This window comes from Chrysochloris asiatica, unplaced genomic scaffold (genome assembly GCF_000296735.1).
Source record: "Chrysochloris asiatica unplaced genomic scaffold, ChrAsi1.0 scaffold00034, whole genome shotgun sequence".
NCBI lineage: Eukaryota > Metazoa > Chordata > Mammalia > Afrosoricida > Chrysochloridae > Chrysochloris > Chrysochloris asiatica.
Window position 1 is genome coordinate 21,571,977 of NW_006408552.1, and position 23,871 is coordinate 21,595,847.

Genomic DNA, 23,871 nt, shown 5'->3' on the forward strand with positions numbered 1-23,871 from the left:
GAAAGCTGGACAGTGAATAAGGAAGATCGTAGAAGAATTGATTCCTTTGAGTTGTAGTGTTGGAGGAGAATACTGAGGGTGCCATGGACTGCCAAAAGAACCAATAGATCTGTTTTGGAAGAAGTGCAGCCAGAGTGCTCCTTGGAGGCCAGGATGGCTAAGCTTCATCTCTCATACTTTGGACATATTGTTCGGAGGAAACAATCGTTGGAGAAGGATGTCATGCTGGGTAAGGTGGAAGGTCAGAGAAAAACAGAAAGACCTCTAACGAGATGGATTGGCCAGGTGGCATCATTGATGGACTCAAGTGTGGCAGCGGTAGTGAGGTTGGCCCAGGATCGGACATTGTTTCGTTCTGCTGTGCATGGGGTCACTATGAGTCGGTTCCGACTCGATGGCACCTGACAACAACAACAACAAGAACAATTCACAACCTATCCATAACTATAGGTCAACTCTTATAAAAAATTCTTTTTTTTTTCCAGATAAAAACATTGTTGAGTGACTGTCTGAGAGTGATCCACAAGCAGCCAAGACTCTTCAGTCTGGCATCGTGACCCTCAATGTCTATGTTCCTGAGCCCAGTTGCTCCCAATGAGGCAGTGAGAACTGACAAGGACCAAACAGGCACATATGTATAGACAGACTCAAAATACTTTGAAGAATAGTTCAGGCCAAGACAAGCATGATTACTGATGGTCAGGACTATTGCTTTCATCAAACATGTCCATGCTACCCAACCATTACACTCTAACAACATTTAGTACACTCCTCATTTCTCCACCAAGCAAATTCCTCTTGCCTAATAAAACTGCTTGCCTAGAAAGCTCAAAACCCAGTAGCAATTAATTATTGACAGAGCATGTGAATTAGAGATAAAAGAAAAGTCATTCTTTCTCCACACACAGGGTAGTAAATAAATTTAATTATAGTAGAGAAAGCTAAGGGATCTTCATCTGTATTAAGTTTTATTAGCTGAGACATTTAAAAGCATGTCATCATGACAAAGAGGTTTTGTGTAATCCTAAATGTACCACTTTGGTGTAAGGCTCAGAAGTGAATAGACCTAATGGAGTACATGGGGGCAGATGGTCTGCTGTACCAACAGGTATTGAACAGGTTTATTGTCAATTAACTTTGGTCTACATATGCCTATAGCAAACTGGCTGCCTAGTAGGATCCTGAACATTGTTTTTATCACTGGTAGTCTTCCCACACTTACATTTGTGGGGGCAGGTAGCATTGTAATTGTTGTTAAGTGTTGTTGAGTTGGTTCAGACTCATAGCGACCCTGTACAGGATTTCCAAGGAACGGCCGGTGAGTTTTGAACTGCCGACTTTGCTGTTCAAAACAACCTAGTGGTTCAGTGCTTATCTTCTGGTGCCACACCAGGAACCCCTTTGTATCTTGAAGTTCCAAATTGAGACAAGGTGACTATGAAGGTGAATACATATAGAGGGTGGATGTGAAGCAATCTTGGCAAGAGAAACAGAAGACCTGATCCCGGATGTGAGATCAGTCACTGGCTCAGAGGATCACCTCAGGAAAAAAGAAAGATGAAAATTCCTGTCTATTAAGCCAGAAAATTATTCTGTCATTTTCTTACCTTGATCTTTTTTTTTTCCCCAATTTTTTTTTTTTTAAGTTTTTATCGTGAATTGAGTGATCGTTTACATGGGAGAACATGGGTTTTACACTCATCATTTCATGACAAGGATTACAATCTCCTCAATGCATCATCATTCAACAGTATTTGCTTCCATTCCCTCTGTTTTTTGTTTATTTGGGGGAGGGGGTTGTACACAAAAACACTCAGGAATATGTAATAATTTAAACAATCAAAGGGCACATTCTATAAGCCTGCCTCCTGACTGCCAGCACTCAGTCTTTCTCTTTCCATGAGTCAAGAGTCTTCAGCTGTTCTCTCTCTCCATGTCCTCATCTCTGCCTCCATCTCTGATGTTGCTGCTTCTCTGGATAAAGTCCCACATTCCGCTCATGCTCTTCTTCCTTAATGGTCCTAAGGTCCTCTATTCCTGGACTGTAAGATTAACTACTCTCCTCTTTTTGTTACAAAACTTCTATCTTTACAGTTGTGACAGTCACAATTAGTCATAGTAACAAATACTATTGAATCATAAGAATTTTATTCCTATCTCTTTTCACCAGACCCATCTAGACAAGATGAAAACTATTCAGTGGACATTCTACCTTCCCTCACACACTGTGATACTAAACTCCCTCTTGAAAACTTGTAAGCCAGTCACTTAGTGCCTTTTTATTTTAGGTAGCCAATGTCTACATTGCCCAACCCTATCAACCCTGTGTACAGAGGGGAAAGGATTGATCCTTGATGTGAAGACTCTTTCCCTCTCAGTTGTATTTTGAGTTACTACATCCATAAGTATAGGTCAAGTTCATCAAATTGTAGCAATTTACACTTGTATCCTTTATCAAAAATTTTTTTTTCATATTCCTCTAGTTGAGTTCTTGATCATCAAGCCATCAAGGCTAGGTCAAATGGGTACTATCTGCAAGTTTGGGCTCTTAACTTAATCTTGAGGGAACTTTTATTACCTTACAAATGAGATTATTAAGGCTTAGAGCTGTGACTCAACTTGCTGAGGTCACAAAGCTTCTATAATTCCTACATCCATTCCTATCCATGGGTTTCAGGATCCTCAATTGTATAATAATGGCTTGTGTCTTCAGACCAGATCAGAGATAATCAAGCTTTTTTTTTTTTTTAATTAAAAGAACAGATAGTATTTAAAGCTTTCAAGTCCATAAAGATCTCTTCCTAACCCTAGGTTTTTGCACATTTTATTTTAATATTTCCCCTTGTCTTCTCAAACCACCTTTGAAATCTGCTGTTCTTTTACTTCATCATTCCTTCCATTACCTTTAGCTACTCTACATTCAAGAGAAAGTTTCAGAGGTTCTTCTAACATCCATTTTGGTCTTTTCTTTCTTTCCTTTTAAAAGACCTTTTGCTTTCTTTATGTATGATGCTCTTGATGTCATCCCACAACTCATCTGGATTTTGGTCACTAATGTTCAGTGCATCACAGTTAATTTTGGAAATGTTCCTTTAAATGCAGGTAGGATACACTGAAGGTTGTTCTTTGGCCCTCATTGACTTGTTTTCACTTCCTTCAGTTTTAACTTGAACTTGCTTATGAGCAATTCATGATCTGTTACACAGCTGACCCTTGACTTTGTTTTTGGTTGATGGTATTGAGTATTTAGCACAGGTCTAGCATTTGAAGAGTTCAATAAATTAAGGGAATGGTTAATTTAAGTGGTATTGTTAATTTCAGAGGATATTTGCACTCAAGAAGACCTCAAAGATCTACTCCACAGGTTAGCAAACTACTGCCTTCTTCTTTTTTTTTTTTTGGATGACCCAACTTAGAATGATTTTTACATTTTTGAATAATTGACAAAAACACAATAATAGTTGTAAAATTTTTCTTAAGGTAAGTCAAAAACAATCAACATGTTGCTGCTAGAAACTCAAGTCAGATTCTGAAGAGGACATGAAGTGAGGAATATAATTTCTGGTGTTAGATGGATCTACAGAAACCAGAAAATGTTTCTTATTTTTTATTGACTACAAAAGCATTTTATTGTAGGTTGCTGTTGCTGTTAAGTGTTGTCGAGTTGGTTCCAAGTCATAAAGACCCTGTATAGGGTTTCCAAGGAGCAGCTGGTGAGCTTGAACTGCCGACCTTGCAGTTCAAATCGACATCGCAATCCAGCACATTAACCCACAGTGCCACACCAGAACCTAACAAATTATGAATAACATTGTGAAGAATGGGCATTCCAGAGCACTTAATTGTACTCATGCAGAACCTGTAAATAGGCCAAGAGGCAGTCATTCAGATGGAACAAGGGGATACTGCATGATTTAAAAGCAAGTAAGGTGTGCATCAGGGTTGTGTCCTTTCATCATACCTATTTAGTCTGTATTCTGAGCAACTAATCTTAGAAGCTGGGCTTTGGGAAGGAGAACACAACATCAGGAATAGGGGGAGACACACTAACAACCTGCCATATGCTAATGAGGCAACCTTGCTTGCTGAAAGTAAAGAGGTCTTGAAATACTTACTAATGAAAATCAAAGAGTACATACAGCCTTCAGTATGGATTACACCTCAACATAAAGAAAACAGAAATCGTCACAAATTAACCAATAAGCAACACCATGATACATGGAAAAAATACTGAAGTTGTCCAGGATTTTACTTTACTTGGATACATAATCAGTGATTACGAAAGCAATAGTCAAGAAATCAAATAATGTATTGCATTGGGCAAATCCACTGCAAAAGACCTCTTTAAAGTGGTAAGGAGTAAAGATGTCACTTTGAGGACTAAGGTGTCACAGTATTTTCAATGGTTTAATATGATGCACAGATTCCTGGTGTGGCACTGGTAGGATAAGCACTAGACTGCAAGATCAGTTTGAACAGCTAGGTCAGCAGTTTGAACTCACCAGCCGCTCCCCAGAAACCATATACTGGGTTTCTATGAGTCCGAACAGATTCAACGGCACTTAACAACAACAAATATACGATGTACAAGCTGAACCATGGAATAAGAAAGACAAAAGACGAATTGATGCCTTTGAATCATGGTGTTGATGAAGAATATTGACTATACCACAGACTGCATTTAGAAATCCTGGTGTGGTGCTCTAGAGTAAGCAGTGGACTTCCAACCACAAGAACGACAGTTCAAACCCACCAGCTGCCCCTCAGAAACCCTATAGAGGGTCACTATGAGTCGGAACCGACTTGACAGCATTTAACAACAAGAGCCGGAAGAGCAAACCAATCTGTCTTGGAAGAAGTAGAACGAGAATGAGTCATAGAAGGGAGGATGATGAGACGTCATCTCACGCTTTTACACATGGTATCAGGAGGGACCAGTCCCTGGAGAAGGACATGATTCTCCGTAAAACAGAGGGTCATCAAAAAAGAGGAGGGCCTTCAACAAGATGGACTGATACTATGGCTGCAGTAATGGGCTCAAACATCACAACAATTGTAGGTGTGGTACAGAGGTTCGTACTGCTGTATGCAGGGTCGCTATGTACTCGGGCACCTAGCAACATCAACAACAAAATTTTTTTTTGTCTCTTTTGCAACTACTTAACTCTGTTATTGCAGTGTAAAAGTAATTATAGATAATGCATAAATGAATTATTATGGCTGTGTTCCAATGAAAATTGACTTATGGCACTGAAATTTGAATTTCGTTTTATTCTCAAGCATCACAAAATACAACTATTATTGTGTTTTTGTCAACTATTCAAAAATGTAAAAATCATTCTGAGCTGGGTCATCCAAAAAAAGAAGAAGGCAGTAGTTTGCTAACCTGTGAAGCCGATCTTCTTTGAGGTCTTCTTGAGCGCAAATATTCTCTGAAAGCCACTACAACAAGACCACTCACAATTCCCTTCATCTATTGAACTCTTCAAATGCCAGACCTGTGCTAAATGCTTTATAAGCATTATCTCCAATAATCCTTATGCTGCAATATGAATTAAGTGCTATCCTTATCTCCTTCTCAGTGATTATAAAAATAAAACAGAAATTAAGAACATGTGTATGTTAAATGTAACTGGTAAGAAGTTGAGCAGTGACTTAAACCCAGGAGTCCTGGTGTGGCACCGTAGTATAAGCACACATCCGCAGCGTTGGTTTGAACCACAAGGTCAGTGGTTCAAACTCACCAACTGTTCCTCAGAAACCCTATGCAGTCAGGGTCGCTATGAGTCAGAACCGACTTGACAGCACTTAACAACGACAACAACAAATTCAGTTCCCAAGAATGAATGCATGAGCTTTATTCTGCCTTTTCTTATACTACTATTGTTGTTGTTGTTATGTGCCATCGAATCGGTTCCGACCCATAGCGACCCTATATAGGGTTTCCGAGGGTGTAAATCTTTACGGGAGTAGAAAGCCTCATCTTTCTCACGCGGTGCAGCTGGTAGTTTTGAACCGCTGACCTTAAGGTTCGCAGCCCGATTCGTAACCACTACGCTACCAGAGCTCCTTATCAGTACTATAATCTTGATATAGAATTAGAAAGAACTTAAAAGTGTTATAAATTAGTTTAATTAACCCCTAGGTTGGTTATATGAAAACATCTTGTACCAGACGAAACATTCAAGTATGTGTAGATAGGAATAATCACTATCTTCTTTCTTCTTCCCTCTTTCAGAAATGTGATGCCTAAGACTTTGGATGGGCAGATAACCATGGAGAAGACACCAAGTTACTTTGTGACAAATGAGGCTCCCAAGCGCATCCACTCCATGGCCAAGGACATCAAACTGATTGTGGTAGTGAGAAACCCCGTGACCAGGGCCATCTCGGACTATACCCAGACACTGTCAAAGAAACCTGAGATCCCCACTTTTGAGGTGCTGGCCTTTAAAAACAGGACCCTGGGGCTGATTGATGCATCCTGGAGCGCCATTCGAATAGGGATCTATGCTTTGCACCTGGAAAACTGGCTACAGTATTTCCCCCTCTCGCAGATTCTCTTTGTCAGTGGTGAGCGACTCATAGTGGACCCTGCAGGGGAAATGGCCAAAGTACAGGATTTTCTAGGCCTCAAGCGGGTGGTGACTGAGAAACATTTCTATTTCAACAAAACCAAGGGTTTTCCTTGCCTAAAGAAGCCAGAAGACAGCAGTGCCCCGAGGTGCTTAGGCAAGAGCAAAGGTCGGACTCATCCCCGTATCGACCCAGATGTGATCCATAGACTGCGAAAATTCTACAAACCCTTCAACATGATGTTTTACCAAATGACTGGTCAAGATTTTCAGTGGGAACAGGAAGAGAGTGACAAATGAGACTAAGATGCATAGGGAAGCTGGTGAATAGTTATGGAGGCTCCTTATCTGAGTCATGAAACACCTCAGGATTTGCAGCCTCAGCCTTGTTAGAGTGCCAGATAGATTTGCTCCCTCACCCCAGCAAGATTGCCTCCAACACCTTTGGTTTAGGCAGTGGGGTGGATCCCCAGAGAGGAACCAGGTCTGTCTTGACAATGCAACTGATTAGCCAGATAGCCACCAAAACCCACTGTTAATTCTTGTCTTCTACTTGTTAATAGTCTGAAGACAGGATAAATAGTTGTCAAGGTCAAAGACAGTGCCATGAAGGTTTTATTTGAATGTTAGAAAGGCAGGTCTACTTGCTGGGAGCTCTCACTTTGGTACGGAGAGCTTGCGTTATAGTCCTGTACCTGGTACAGGCACCTTCTGTATAAATTTCTGCTTTGGCATCTCTCCAGAATGCTATTTGTGGCTGAGCATTCTAGGCCTCCTAGACAGCAAGATTCTCCCAATAAGGTGTCCCTAGCCTTCTTCTTAAAGTCCTTATCCCATCAACTCCTTGACTAGTACCTTCTCCCAGTATGAAGGCGGAGGCATGCACGGTCCTCACACATACACGCACACGCAAGCTGGTGTCATGGGTCTAGTGTTGGAATCAGGCCAACAGGCCTGGTCTAAAAGTATAGGATTGCACCTGAGCCCTGAGGGTTGGCAAAGATAAGGGTGACAGAAGAAAGTCAGCCTCCTGATGGTATATTTCCTTACCTCAAGACTCTCTTCCCCAGCACCATGATTCTGAGACATGAGATTTGGGTGAGCTTTGTCCCTAAGGGTCCCCAGATAGTCAAGGACCAGAGAGTTGGCATGTCTTTTGTCATGAATAACCTTTAGAAACACAGTGGGAAGGGGGCAATTATCATTCTGCAGCCCCTTCTATCCATCCCACCCATGCCTCCTTGTGGACATCTCATGCTTCATTTGCCCTATTTGGAGACAGACCATATGGAGGCAACAGCAAGAAAGCTGACTCCATGGTCAGATCAAGGGTATAGAGAGGGTGGGGAGGACAAGGGCTGTATACAGACACCCCTATCAAGGGCTGCCAAATACTGTCTCTTTCCATAAGTTTGTTTAGACTAAAATGCAACATTTGACATGAAACACTTGTTCACAGATCTACAAAACCAGGAATTGCTCTAGTAAAATTGGAAATATGTATGAATGGGGGAGTTAAATTTGTTCAACTGTTATTAAACTGTCATTCCTCCAACTAATTGAAAACTGTGTTGTTATAAAGCTTAATGCAACCTGATTAATGGATTCCAATGGCGTGTTATGTTGGTCACCTCCACAACCACTTCCACCCTCACCTGGACTGGTGGGAGCACACTCTCTGGGATAACTAGAAGGACCAAGATCAGAGACTCTCAGAAGCAAAGGTCTTTAGGGAAGGTTGGATCTTGAAACAACAGAAGACAAGTCACTACCAAAACAGGTGCCGCTTTCCCTACCTTAACCATTAACCATTCCTGGCAAGGAATGGATTGATAGTCCAGACTTAGAAACAGCATTGCAAATAAAAAAAGTTTTCAGCCAAGAACATTGTTGTTGAGTCCAAGGCAACAGAAACAACTTCACTATCAAAGCAAAAGAAGATATAGCTCAAAATACATACACATATAATATTTACATACAATGTACATATCCATATTACATATGTATAATATGTTTCATGCCTCCTTGGTGGAACACGGTCTCTTCTGTATTTCAATGGTAAACAGCTAATTGGAGACTTTACAAAATTTAGACACCCAAAGGGGCATCTACGTGTAGGAGAGCTTGAAAGATGTTTTTGTATCAGCTATGAATGGCTATGATTACTACCCTCATCCTAATTCAACCCTTTGAGCACACTTCCCATCTCCCAGGCTATCCCCTCAAAACAGAATATCAAGACCTTAAGTTCTAAGTCAGAAGAAAGTCAGTCAGCATGTATCCTGAGAGAAAGACTAGGCTCATCATTCAACTATGTCACATCAATTGTTGAGGAGTCCTGGTAACTACTAGATCGGTGGTTCCAACCCACTGGTAACGCCTTGGAAACCCTACACAGGGTCGCCATGAATCAGAACTGACTTGATGGCGCTTGCTCTTGTCACTTACATACAACACATCAATAGGACAAGCAAAGTAAATTTTAACAAATATGATTCGCTAAATAATTAACAGACCATCTCACCTGGGAAGAAAAGTGGTGAATTCACATTAAAGAATTGATTTACGTATAGCTGCTGTTGCTGCTGCTGTGTGCCCTCAAGGCAAACTTCTGACCTGTGATCAGCAGCCCAGTGCATAACCCTGTGTACTACCAGGGGCCCTTTACATAGATCAGTGGACTGGCATTTTCTTTGTAAGGGTCTGTTTGGTTATGTGATTGAACACTCTTGGTTCTGAGGAGAAATGCAAACTTGACATGTTTAAATTCTGTTTTCTGCAGTGTCTACACTAGCATGACCCTTGTGACTCTGAGAAGGAGCTAGTAAACCATGTTCTTTAGCGGGGAAACTTGACAAAGGAATTAGTTTCTATCCAGAAAATCTAAGTCAACCTGCTAAAATGCAGTCAGGTTAATAGTACTTCTGCCCTATTTAAACGTGAGCATTGCAATTCACCAGAGATTGAATTTTGTATTTGATTTCAATTAGCAAAGCATAAATTATATTTAATTTTCTATCCTCCTCCCTTCCCTGGAATGGATGCTTCATACCACAGGAAGACTGCTGCACATGATTCAGAGATGAGAGAAGGAGAATTTATTCTTCCAAATGCTGCAGCAGCCATTGATCCTGGACTCATCTGTCTTTGCCGCTATCATTCTACAATTGACTGATATGAAAACTGACCTTTCAGTTGAAACCTACTAGCTTAAAACAGCAACAATAACAAAAACATTCACCAGCCCTATTTCTATGCCCCAGTTGACTTTATATATATGGAAATCAAAATGTCAGAGTAGTAGGGAGTCCTGTTGTGGCACTAGAGGATAAACACTGGGCAACTAACCACAAGGTTGGTGGTTCAAACACACCAGCAGCTCCTTGGAAGCTCAATACACAGGATCACTATACGTCAGAACCAACTTGAAGTCACTTAACAACAGGATGTTGCCAATCACAGGGAATTCCCTGGAAACCTTCAGCTACCCCTCAAATAGAATATTATATACAGAAGGTTGTTACCTGCACTTCACCACTCCTGATGTGGCAATATAGGATCAGCACTGACCTGCAAATCACAAGACTGGTAGTTCAAACCCACCAGCTGCTCCTTGGAAACCTATATAGGGTCTCTATGAGTCAAAGCTGACTCAAGGGCACTTCTCAACAATTTGAGCCTCACATCCTTAAAACCACAATTCTGTTTCTTCTAGGTTTCTATCTTTCTTATCCCTTTGTCTTCCCCACAATGCCATTATTCTCCAAAGAAAATATCTCCACTGCCTCACTACCAGCAGGATACTGGTTGTTGTTGTTGTTAGGTGCCATCGAGTCAGTACCGACTCATAGTGACCTTATGCACAGCAGAACGAAACACTGCCTGGTCCTGGGTCAACCTCACAATTGTTGCCATGCTTGAGCCAGTCCATCTCACTGGGGATCTTCCTCTTTTTCTCTGACCCTCCACCTTACCAAACATGATATCCTTCTCCAGGGACTTGTCCCTCCTGACAATATGTCCAAAGTATGAGAGATGAAGTTTGGCTATCCTAGCCTCTAAGGAGCACTCTAGCTGCACTTCTTCCAACACAGATCTGTTGGTTTTTTTAGCAGCCCATGGCACTTTGAATATTCTCCTCCAACACTAAAACTCAAAAGCATCAGTTCTTCTGTGGTCTTCCTTATTCACGGTCCAGTTTTTGTATGCATATGAGGTTATTGAAAATACCATGGCTTGGGTCAGGTGCCCCTTAGTCCTCAAGCTGACATCTTTTCTCTTCAACACTTTAAAAATGTCTCCCCTTTTTAAAGTGCAGCAGATTTGCCTAATGCAACACATCCTTTGATTTCTTGATTGCCTCTTCCATGAGTGTTGATGGTTGTTCCAAGAAGAATGAAGTCCTTGACAACTTCAATCTTTTCTCCATTGATAAGAATGTTGTTTATTGGTCCAGTGGTGAGGTTTTTTTGTTTGCTTTACATTGAGATGCGATCCATACTTAAGGCTGTGCTCTTTGATCAGTAAGTATTTTAAGTCCTCTTCACTTTCAGCAAGCAAGGTTGTATCATCTGTATATCACAGGTTGTTAATGAGTCTTCCTCCAATCCTGATGCCACATTTTTCTTCATAGAACCCATATTCTCGGATGATTTGCTCAGCATACAGGTTGAATAAGTATGGTGAAAGAATACAACCCTGTCACACACCTTTCTTAATTTTAAACCATTCAGTGTTCCCATGTTCTGTTTGAACAACTGCCTCTTGGTCCATGTACAGATTCCTCATAAGCACAATTAAGTGTTCCAGAATACTCATATTTTGCAATGTTGTCCATAGCTTGTCATGATCCACACAATCAAAGGCCTTTGCATAGTCAATAAAGCACAGGTAAACATCTTTCTGGTATTCTCTGCTTTCAGCCAAGATCTATTGGACATCAGCAATGATATCCCTCATTGCACCTCTTCTGAATCCAGCTTGAACCTCTGGAAGTTCTCTGTCAATGTATGATTGTATCAGTTTTTGGTTTGCCTTTAGTAAAACTTTACTTGCATGGGATATCAAAGATATTGTCCGATGATTTCTGCATTCCGATACAATACCTCTTTGGACACTGGTAGCTAGAATTTATTCTTGCCTCAATTTGTATCTTAGACACGTAGCTATGAATGTGTACTTTAGTTCAGACATCACAAAAATGAGTATGTTTAATCCCTATTCTACCTACGTGACTGATACCAAGGATGGTAATGATGGCGATGCTCATGGTGATGAAAATGATGTTGAAGAAGAAGATGATGTTTGGTTTTAGATACCTCTTCTGGAACAATATGTCTTTACGGTGTTTAAGAGTGGTATATTGAAGTTTTACTCAGATGGACCAACTTAAAAGTGCTAAGAGAAAGGGAACCCTTACCGATTTTCCTCAGAACCAGACCAGAGGAAAGCTGAATTTTAGGCATTCAAATATAAAACCTCCTCTACTCCCCCACCCTACCCACCACACAAAAAGCAGAGATCTTCCTCCATGCCAATTGTAAGACAACTTCTCCTCACTCTAGATTTTCCCTCTTTTCATACTCAAGGTTCATTTTGATACAAGACACCCAGGCTCAATCACACAGGGTCAAACAGAGATCTCGGAATGGATATGGTGGTGACATTTTCAAGATTCCAGGCCTGGAAAGTTCTGTGCCTGGTAAAGACATTTGAATGAAGAACATTGCTACCAAGAATAATCTTCCCAGAAGGTAAACTGATATCTCATTTCTTACATGATTGTCTTATTTATCAAGTGCTGCTATACCAAAAATACCATAACTGGGTGACTTTAACAAACAGAAATGTAATTTCTGATAGCTGAGGAGGCTAGAAGTCTGAATTCAGGATGCCAGCTGAGGGGGAATGGTTATTCTTTGTTGGCTCTGGAGGAAGGGCCTTGTCTCTAAGCTCCCGCTCCTGGGTGGTCTTGGAGGCTTGATGTCTCCCTTCTCCCACCCTGGATTCTTTCTTGTGCTTGGTTAATCTCTCTTTCACATGTCAAAAAAGATTAACTCAAGTTATATCCTGCACTAATCTTGTCTCATCAACATAAAAAAGACAATTCATCCCAAATAGAATTCTAAGCAGACATTGTTGTTAAGTATTTTTGAGTCCAAGGCTTTTTAAATCTTTATCTAGCAATTAGCCTCATCTTTCTCCCATTGAGTGGCTGGCAACCATGAACCTTGGACCTTGTGGTTCCCAGTGCATTGTATGGGACCACTGTGCCAGCCATAGAGGTTAAGATTTACAATGCATATTTGGGGGATACATAATCAATCCATAACATTGTCTTATTTATCATCATTCCACCCTTTGGCCTCCCCAAATGAATGTCCTTGTCATTTGTATCATCTCAAAAGTCTTAAATCAACCCAAATTCAAATTCCATCCTGCTGCAAAATACCTCTTCATCTGTGAATGTGTGGAATCTAGAGTTGATATTTTGTGCTTCCAAAATATAATGATGGGATTAGCACAAGGTAGACATTTCCATTACAAATGGCAGAAGTCAGAGGAAAGGAAGGGATAAGACACACTTGTTGTCAGTGCCACTGAATTGGTTTCACATTGTTGTGACCCTGTATAGGGTTTCCAAGGAGTGGATGGTGAGCTTGAACCGTCAACCTTGCACTTCTAACCAACGTCGTGGTCCATTGCTTATCTAAACATGCCCCAAACACAGCAGAACAAATTGAAAATAATCCTCTCCTCTCTAAGACCGTCTGAGCAATGATACTGCCCTCCAGACTCCGGATGCTGGGTCATGCCCTTTGTATTCTGGTGAAGGCTCCTTGGCCCTAGGCATCAGCTCCACCTTCCTGGAACTCTGGGAAGACAAATCTACTTTCTCAGCTTTGTTGTTGCTAAATGCTGATGAGTTGGTTTGGACCCATAGCAGCTTGGTATAGAGTTTACGAGGAGTGGCTGGTGAACTTGAACCGCTGACCTTGTGGTTCAAACTGGCTTTGCAGTCCAGCGGATTAACTCACAGCATCATTCCAGAACTCTCAGCTTTAGGCAACCCTATTCTTCTAGTTTATCTGAGTGGTGACCCCACCCTCTCAGCCCTAGCGAGCCACATTCTACTGCCCCTTAGATATGGTAGCCCACCCCTCAGCTTAAGTCAGTGACCACATACCTCTGGCACACTTTAATAGCAGCCTCACACTTGAGAACTAACTCTTTGAAACCTGGGAGGCTGTGGCCCCACCCCACCCTTTAAAACCAAGAAGGCCCCACTTCCCACATATTTCTAACAATTCTGCTGATCTCCAAGCTGCTCCTGGGATAGCCTTTGAATGTTTTCCTGGAGGAAAACACATGTAACTCCATTTTGTGCCTGTACAATTCCTAGAGGAAGAAGTCATTCTTTCCTTTTGCCCTTGCTCTGTCCCCTTCGCTCCAAGGTGATGGGTTTCTGCTGTGGCAGTTGGCTACATCAATCTGTCACTGTCTTAATATCTTTAGCAAAAGATTATATATGCACATCCTTGGTGAGCATTTTAAACAAGTGTCCTTAATTGTGTTAACAGAATTTTCCAAATCTTTTAAATTCTGTTTTCATTTTGCACAATTCATTTTTTAAGTTTAAGTTCTTTCCTTTCACATTTTATTAGAAGAAAGGAGAAGCCATATGGCCCATTTAAGATCTTGCTTAGAAATCTCTTCAACTAAATACCCAAGTTCAGCACGTACAAGTTCTACCTCCTACCAAACTTTTGAATATAATTCATACAAGTTACTTGCCACAACATAAAAAGCATGTCCTTCCTCCATTGTCCAATAACATGTTCATCATTTTAAAAATATATTTTTTATTTTGAATTATGTGATAGTTTACATGGGAGAACATTAGCTTTACATTCATCCTATTGTATATTGTTTCATTGGCATGTTTACAATCCCCTCCATGCATCATTAACCAACCAAAGGGTATACCCTGCAAACCTGCCCCCCCGAGTCATCAGCACACAGCCCTTCTCCCTCTCTGGGTCTAAAGTGTCCAGCTGCTCCATCTCTCTACATTATTTTCTCTGCCTCCATCTCTGGTGTCACTGTTTCTCTGGGTAGGGTCCCCGGGACCTCCACTCTTCTCCCTTGATGGTCCCAGGGACCTCCGCTCTTGGACTGCAAAGTCAATCACTCCCCTCATTTTGCTACAAAATGTCTACCTTTACATTTGCAACCCTCACAATCAGTTCTGATAACAATTATTCAATATTGTACCACAAGAGACCTATCCCCATCTCCTTTCATCAGTCCCGCCCAGACAGATTGGATACTACTCAGAGGAGAGTCTACCTTCCTCCACACCCTCTGGATCTAGGGTCCCTCTTGAAAGCTTGTAAGCCAGTCACTTCTTCCCTTTGTAGCCCCCCTATTTTGGGTAGCCAATATCCAGGTTGCCCATCCCTGTCTACTCTGTGTATGGAGGGGGTGGGAATGATCCTCAATGTAAAGATTTGCTCCTTCTTTTTCATCATTTTCTTTTAACGCCTCACAGAAGCCCATTTAATATTCACATTTCTAGCAACAACCTATTATTGGGACCATATGAACTCTCCAAAATGGCTCTCCGGATTTCCTTCTGCCTCACCAGAATGGTCTTTCACATCCACCAACCGTCTCTTCAAGGCAGTTTAAGCTTTCACTGTTTGCTGTTAGGTGCCATTGAGTCAATTCCTCAGAGCGTCCATATGTACAATAGAATGAAGCACTGTGTGGTCCTGAACTACCCTCACAATGGTTTTTATGTATAGGCCCATTGTTGCTGCCACGGTGTCTGTCAGTCCATCTTGTTGCGGGGTCTTCCTCTTTTTTGCTGGCTCTCCATTTTGTCAAGCATGATATCCTTTTCCAGAGACTTGACTCTCCTGATAAAATATTCAAAGTAAGAGAGACGAAGTCTCATCATCCTGACTTCTAAGGAGTATTCTGGCTACACATCTTCCAAGACAGATTTGTTTGTTCTGCTGGCTGTCCTTAAAAAATTTCCAGTCTCTATCTATTACCCAATTCTAAAATCACTTCCACATTTTAGGTATGGGTTATAGCAACATCCCAATTCTGATGCCAAACTCTGTCTTAGTCAACAAGCGCTGCAATAGCAGAAATACAATAAATGGTGTCTTTAACAAACAAATGTATTTTTCTCACAGTTAAGGAGACTAGAAGTCTACATTCGGGTAACCAGCTGTATGGGGAAGACTCATTCTCTTTATCAGCTCTGAAGGAAAGTCCTCATTTCTATAAGCTTCTGTTTTTGGGTGATGTTCATGTGATTTGACTTCTTGCTTCACCTTTTTCTACTTTTATGGCTTGTTTGTCAGTTTTGTATGTTAAAATAGGTCTCCATTCAGGTTGCAGCCTACACTAATCCTGTCTCCTTAACATAACAAAGACAACCTATTTCCAAATGGGATTGTACCCACAAGAATAGACGTTATGATTTACAGCACATATTTTGGGGTGACACAGTGCAATCCATACGATTAATCATAGCCAACCCATTAATAATAATAATTGTCACCAAATGAATTGTGATTCACAGTAACCCTATCGGATAGAGTAGAATTCCTTCATAGGGTTTCTGAGGCTAGAAATTGTGACCGAAGCAGACTGCCTCATCTTTCTCCTGCAGAGCAGTTGGTTAGTTTGAAACACTTAACACACTGCACCACCAAAGCTCATATTCCATTAATAAGGACCAGAAATCCTTGAGGTCCTCACCACATAGAGCTTCCTTGGCATTATTTAGGGCCAAAGTTAAAAGAATGATGATCTTCCCTTAGTTGTCAGCTACTTATGGTCATATCCAGATACTCACCTATCCAGAAAGAATCCAAATCAACAGGAATTCACCTTTTCTGAAAATCTGATTAAGTCAGTTGTTGTTATGTGCCATGGAGTCAGTTCTGACTCATAGCGACCCTGTACAAGGTTTCCGAGGCTGTAAATCTTTATGGGAGCAGAATGCCTCATCTTTCTCCCGCGGAATAGCTGGTAGTTTTGAACTGCTGACCATGAGACTCGCAGCCTGATTCATAACCACTACACTACCAGAGCCCTTGATTAAGTCAGTAGTAATTAAAATTAAGTCATATACATTCACATATCTTTAAAGTATATTGTAAAGCAATGTAGATGTATTCATTAGCCCAGGGTTGGTCAATAAGCCTTACCTTCATTTTAGAGATGAGATATCTGAGGGCTTGAATATTTAAGTGACTTTCCCAAAGTTCTACAGAAATATAATGACTATAAAGCCCGAATGCAGATGGATGAGATGGGGATGGTTGGAGAGGGAAGTGCTCACATCTCCTGTCCTAGATAACTGCAGTAAACACGATTTGAAAAGCTATTTTCATAATTATTTCGTTAAGCCCAGGAAAGGTCAGTGAAATCATACTGGGCCATTTGGAAAAAGATGATTCTGAAAAAGACAGAAGAATGGGTTTTGGTTGCAGATAATAGTGACCAAGTGAGATGTTGTCTATGAGACCACAAGTAGACTAGAAGTGCAATACTCTTTCATGTTCTAGAATCAAAAAGATACTCATCACAGTCCTTTCTAGCTCATGTTGGTCCCAATATCCTGTTGTTGTGAGGTATAAATTGGACTAAATGTGACACAAGAAACTCACTTCTCCCTTTGACCAGTCTCAATTGGTCCTTTTCCAAGAGAAAATGGAGATCAACTCTCAAACTGAGACTTTCTTAGACTCCCAATGAAAGTAAGAGAGACTTGTCATTAGCCTCTTGGATGGATTGTTCTTGGTCAGATCATTTTTCTATTAAGTTTCTTGTTCCTTATTCTTATCTCCTAGTGCCATATGGAGTCCTGGTGTGGCTTTGTGGGCTAATGTGTCAGACTGCAAAGTCATTTGAACTGTAGGGTCGGTGGTTCAAACTCACCAGCTGCTCGTTGGAAAAACCTACGCAGGGTCTCTATGTGTCGGAATTGACTCAACAACACTTAACAACAACAATAAGACAGGTGCCTTCCTATATAAAAATGCCAGGCTAGTTGTCCCATGTGCCTTAGCAACCTGAGTCTTTAGGCATTTTTCAGGACTGGCTTTTCTGGGGACTAGATCATGGAAAATCAGGAAGAATCTTTATGGTTTCTCTGAGGACTAGAAAAAGTTGGTGTAGTTCAATAGGGTGGACTGAGATATTTGGTGTGAAGACCGCTCAGAGTTTATGGCTTATGTCTTCATTTTATAGATACAGAAATAGTTCTCATCCTGAACAATCAGGACTCTAACCCAGAACTACTGGTTTCTTGCCCAGTATACTTTCTACTACATCATGTGACAGAGATTCAAAACACAAAGATAATTTAAAAATAGATTTAAACAGATTAATCTGAAAAAAATGAGAAGCACCTACAAATGCCGAGGGATTTTTTTCCAGATACAAAGGTTAAGTATGTACTTGATACGAATATGTCCCTCCACCTTATGCTATATGGTCTCAGGTGGAATGAGAATGTTTCAGAAGTCTGCAGAGAACACCTTTTTTGGTTAAACTAAACCAATACACACACCTATCCACTGTTCTAACACAGCTCTACAAACAATTTTTTGACCAGGACTTGAAGAGGCAGCTTTGGCTAAATAGACAAATGGGGTTCTAAGGAGGCCATTGGAAATCATTTTCAATAATCAAGTGAGTTAGATATAGGAAGAAACAGAAGCAATGATGGTTGTTTAACCAAACCAAGTAGACTTCAGATTCTCACCCTTGATAGCCTTCCTTCGCTTAGTTGGCATTTACTGAAGACTTGTGCCATTATTGTGCTAGGTTCTAGGGAAAAGTGAGTAATGAAGCTTTAATATAAGAAATGTGTCATTCGTATGGGAATGGGCAGAAGCTGCCCTGCTAGTAAGGGAGAATGAACAGAAGGGTTTCACAGGGGACACAAAGCTTTAGAATTTGATTATTAATGGATCTTGGGTTGTAAAAGAAATTCACTCTCATTCCTTTAAGTCTCAACTTGACAAAAGAATTGAAATTAAGCTTTTTGGAACTTTCTAACTTTTTCTTTTTGACAACTCCCCTGCCTGACAGAAACACAAACTGTCCTAGAAAATGTAAACAATATTATCTGGAATCACAGGGTAAGGCTAATTGGGGGAAATGACAAACTGTCGTTCTTCAAGGGCTGAAAATCCATCAGTTCATTTCCCATTTGTGTCTATAGTGGGTCTGCAGAGGTGGTGCAGCCTGTGTGGACTGAAGAGACATGGTCTTCTCTCTTGAAAACATTTCAAGGAGCCTCAATCCTTTTAGCAGAACTACTTATGTCACATGTTTACTTGCAACTCAATTACATTTGTATCTGTAACAAGGGATATCTCCCCCTAACTGTACACATTTTCCCAAGCTTAGCTGTTGTCATCAGTCCATCTCTATGATATAGGAACAGCCTTGGGACAATGAAAAATCCACAATAAATGATTTAAAAGAAAACATAGTATGTGTTATTTCTGATAACTCCTAAAAAAAGCAGATATGTAGCATCTACTTGGACTCATTCTGTCTCAGAGAAAGACTGCAGTAGCATTTGCTATGACAAGCAGAGTCCACTGAGGTTTGAATGTTCAAATGCAACACTCTCTGACCAAGCCGAAGAGCCTCCTTTCTGTCATTTAGGGAAAAATAGATTTCTTAGTTTTGGTCCCAGTGGAACTGCCCTGATACTGTGCCATGGGAGAGGGCCTGCTTCTGGAATGTTTGAGGACAAGACTTTGGAAATAAGGCCTTCCGGTGTTTTCTGGGCATTTGTGAGACCCCTGCTGGGAGGAGAGAAAAGATGAGGACTAAAATGAGAACTTTTTTATGTCACAGGCACCAGACTGATTCTAAATCATAGACTCACAGACAAGTCTCTAAGCCATCATCCACTGATTCTGTTCCCCCACTTATGCCAGAGAATACAAAATGGGGTCTCTCTATAAATTTCTGGTTTCTAACTTCAACTAGAAGGAACTCTGGTATTATAGTGGTTACGAATCAGGCTATGAACCGCAAGGTCAGCAGTTCGAAACTACCAGCTGTTCCGCAGAAGAAAGATGAGGCGTTCTGCTCCCGTAAAGATTTACAGCCTCGGAAACCCTGTAAAGGGTCACTATGAGTCAGAACCGACTCCACGGCACACAACAACAACAACTTCAACTAGACCCTCTGCTCTGCTATCCATTCCTTTCATTTGACCCTGGACAGCTGTTTCCCAGGCCTCTTGCATTAGTTCTAGATATGGTTCCCTTTTTCCTAAGATTTCTATCCCAAATAGCCCTCATGTTCATGTAGCAGGAGTTGTATTCATAAAGAAATTGCGTTTGTCTCTCTCTGCCCTTCACTGAACTCCATCCAATGGACACAGTGATTGTGGCAGCCTCACAGGGCAGGGTGATGCTTAAGTGACATGGCACATGTAAGGAGCTGAAAGGGAGATGAGCCAAAAGGAAGCGCCCAATAATGCCTGCAGTTATTATAATATTATAAATTGTAAAGATTACTAGCTATGTCATGACTCCTTAATTCCTCTACTCATGTCTCATTATCTCCTACTCTGTGGGGCTCCCTAAACTCTTAACCACTTCTGCAAGTGATATAATTAACATCCGATTATTCCACCCTTAAAGAAAATATGCAAAATCTTCTGTTATCAATTGCTATTGAGTTGGTTCCAACCCACACAGACCCTATGCACAACAGAAAAAAACACTACCTAGTCCTGTGCCATCCTCACAATTGCTGCTATGTTTGAGCCCATTGCTGATTCCACTGTACCAATCCATCTCATTGGGGTTCAGTCTCTTTATCACTGATCCTCTACCAAGCATGATGTCCTTCTCCAGGAACTGGTTCCTCCTCATACTATGTCCAAAGTATGAGAGACAAAATCTCGCCATCCTGGTTTCCGAGGAGCATTCTAACACAGATTTGTTTGCTCTTTTGGCGGTCCATGGTACTTTTAATATTCTCCTCCAACACCATAACTCAAATGTATCAATTCTTCTGTGGTCTTCTGTGTTCATTGTCCAAGTTATTGACAATACCATGGTGCGGGTCAGGCACACCTTAGTCCTCAAACTGAAATATTTGCTCTTGAACACTTTTTTTTTAAGCTTTTATTGTGAATTGAGTGATAGTTTACAGAGCAGATCATCAGTTTTGCGTTCAACCAATCATACTTTGTTTCATTGCAATGATTACAATTCCTTCCATGTACCATCAGCTAACAGTATTTACCTCTATTCCTCATTTTTTTTATTTTTTATTTTTGATGCACACAAAACATGCAGAAAATATATATACATTTAAAGGACCAAAGGGCATATGTTGCAAGCCAGCCTCTTTCCCACCAGCACACAACCTTTCTCATTCAATGAGTCTAGAGTCCTCAGCTGCTCAATCTCTCTATGCCATCGCCTCTGCTTCTGTGCCTAGTGATGTTGCTTCTCTGGGTAGGATCCCACACTTAGCTCATGCTCTTCCCTCTTGATGGTCCTAAGCTCCTCTGTTCCTGGAATGAAAGAATAACTATCCCCACTCCTTTCTGTTTCACATCTTCTGCCTTTACAGTTGTGACCATTGCAATTAGTCATGATAACAATTACTATTGAATCAAAAGAATCTATCCCCATCTTCCCCCATCCCCTTTCACCATACCCATCTAAATAAGAGGGAAATTGTTCATTGGGGATTCTACCTTGCCCTCTCCTTCCTTGTATAATGCTCTCCCATCACCTGAACTATCATGTGTCTATCCCCTAATCTATGCCTTACTGTCCCTTGTTTCCCTTCTATCCCTGGTAGCTATCAAATAATTTTTCTTTTAGTATGGAAATCTTTTCTTAAGCTTTTACGATAATGATCTTATGTAATATTTGTCCTTTTATGGCTGAGTAATTTCACTCATTATAATGTTCTCAAGGGTTCTTGAGCACTTTGAAGAGGTCTTGTACAGCAGACTTGCCTAATGGAATACATTGTTTGATTTCATGACTGCTGCATCCATGAGTGTTGATGGTTGATGCAAGCAAAATGAAGTCTTTGACAACTTCAACCTTTTCTCCATTTAATGTTCTCCATTTATCCTGATGTAAGCAAAACAAAAATCCAGCAGTGAGGATTTTGTTTTCTTTACATTGAGGTGTAACCCATATAGAAGGCTGTGGTCTTGGATCTTCATCAGTAAATATTTTAAGTACTCTTTGTTTTCAGCAAGCAAGGTTGCATTATTTGCATATTGCAGGTGATGTTTCTTCTGTGGTGGTGGTGGTTATGTGCCATGGAGTTTAGTACTTTCAAAATGTTATCCTTCGTAGTAAAAAATTTAAAAGTAGATTCTATCCTCTCTCCACTCTCAAAAAAATTTTTTTCTTCTTATGTATGCCTAACATCTTGATGTCTGCTCCCATCATTCTAACAAAATCATTGATACAGCTATCAGTAATGTTCCAATTGCCAAATACTTCGATCATCTCTGCCTCTTATCTACTGCCTCTCTCTTTAGCATCTGATACCACTGAACTTGATTAGGAATGAATCATTCAGAACAAGAACAGCTGAAGAAGAGAAAAGAAACTAGAAGGAGAATGGGAAAGAAGATGATAAAAGACATGAATTCTCCATGTTCTTCCGGTTTGGCCCATGAATTGAACAAGCTTCTGTAATGCTTAGCTTCATGGAGGAATATGACTGTACATATTTTCTATTGTCACCACCTCCTTCCCTAACTACCAGGCCTTTGTACACATGATTTATAGCAGCACTTAGAATAGCTTCATGGGCTACGAGTTAGAGGAAGTTTTCCTGCTAGATATGCCCCTGGATGATGGATCCAGAACCAGCTGAAGAAACTCCAAAACTCCACTATTCACCTCTTTTGTGCTAAGTGGCTAATTCAATAGGGCTGACTGTCTATAGCTGTATCTGGCTTGTTCCTAGTTTGGTGGCAGGGGATCCAGACACAGTGCTCTTAGAGTTCCCCACTGGACTCATCTCTGTATGACATAATGAGTGGGACAATGGTCTCCTTTGATGAAGTCTCACAATCCTGACTTCTAATGAACATTCTGGAGTCCTGGTGTGGTACTGTGGGATAATGCGCTGGACTGCAAGGTTGATTAGGAACTGCAAGGTCAGTGACTCAAACTCAGCAGCCACTCCTCAGAAACCCTATACAGGCTCACAATGAGTCGGACTCAACTCGATGGCACTTAACAACAACAAACAACCAGGAGCATTCTGACTGCACTTCATCCAAGGTAGATTTCTTTTCCAGATGAACATCAGTCTCCACAGCCCCTAGAGGAATGCAGGCATTTTTATGCTCTGGTGAACAACAATGGCTCAGGGGCAGGACCCTGGAACTTCAAGACTACCTTAGGAAATGTTATGTAAGAGTGATTTCGCAAGCAGAAGTGAGCTAAAAGCAAGCAAGAACATAGCCATAGTTGCCCTTGGACAGTCTTTCACCTACAGTCCCCCCCTTAAAGATCAGATCCTTTATTCTGCAAGGTGTCTGAGAGCGCTGAGGAGAAGGGTAAGAGGAAAGTATCATTGTTGCAATTTGAGGCATAGACCACAGCAGCAAAACAAAACAAACTTGTTGTTTAGTGTTGTTGAGTCAGTTCTGACTCATAGTGACCCTGAATAGGGTTTCCGAGGAGCAGCTGGTGGGTTTGAACTACCAACTTTACAGTCCAGTGCTTATCCTACAGCACCATACCAGGACTCTCCTAAAACAATCCAGGAAAAGACCAACACCCAGTATACACCCTCACCAATCAGAGGGGATGGCGGAACATCAGGTGGTCCCGAAGAGCAACCCTCAGGTGTGTCTAATGCCTCATTCCGTTTTTTTCATGTGTTCTAACAAATCAGTGATGTTCGGCTAGTGAAACATTTCGTTTTAACTACAGCACAGATCCCACCTTGACGGTCTATCAGAATGTCCAGAGACATTCCATTCTGGAAGAATACCATCCTCATCCTGGTGTGGCACTGTAGGACAAGCACTGGATAGCTAACCTCAAGGTTGGTGGTTCCAACCCTATCCCTCCCGCCCCCTTGCCTCTTGGAAACTCTGTACAGGGTCGCTATGTGTTAAAGCTGACTTGACGGTACTTAACAGAATCAACAACCTTCCCCTTCAGGGGGGTTTCCCTGCTGTCAGTCAGGGCCTGTTTAGTAAAATTGGCTAGAGTTTGTCTCAGGACTTCCACAGAGTCAA

At 41.1% G+C, this 23,871-nt stretch overlaps 1 protein-coding gene across 1 annotated transcript in view; it reads left to right on the top strand.

The window, feature by feature from the left end:
• The window catches only part of HS3ST4 (heparan sulfate (glucosamine) 3-O-sulfotransferase 4), a 623,648-nt gene extending 616,773 nt beyond the window's left edge, over positions 1 to 6,875 (top strand). The window contains exon 2 of the mRNA XM_006859806.1: positions 6,239 to 6,875. Coding sequence (XP_006859868.1) covers positions 6,239 to 6,875 — 637 coding nt within the window. The remainder of the gene's footprint in view (positions 1 to 6,238) is intronic.
• Positions 6,876 to 23,871: the final 16,996 nt, after the last annotated feature.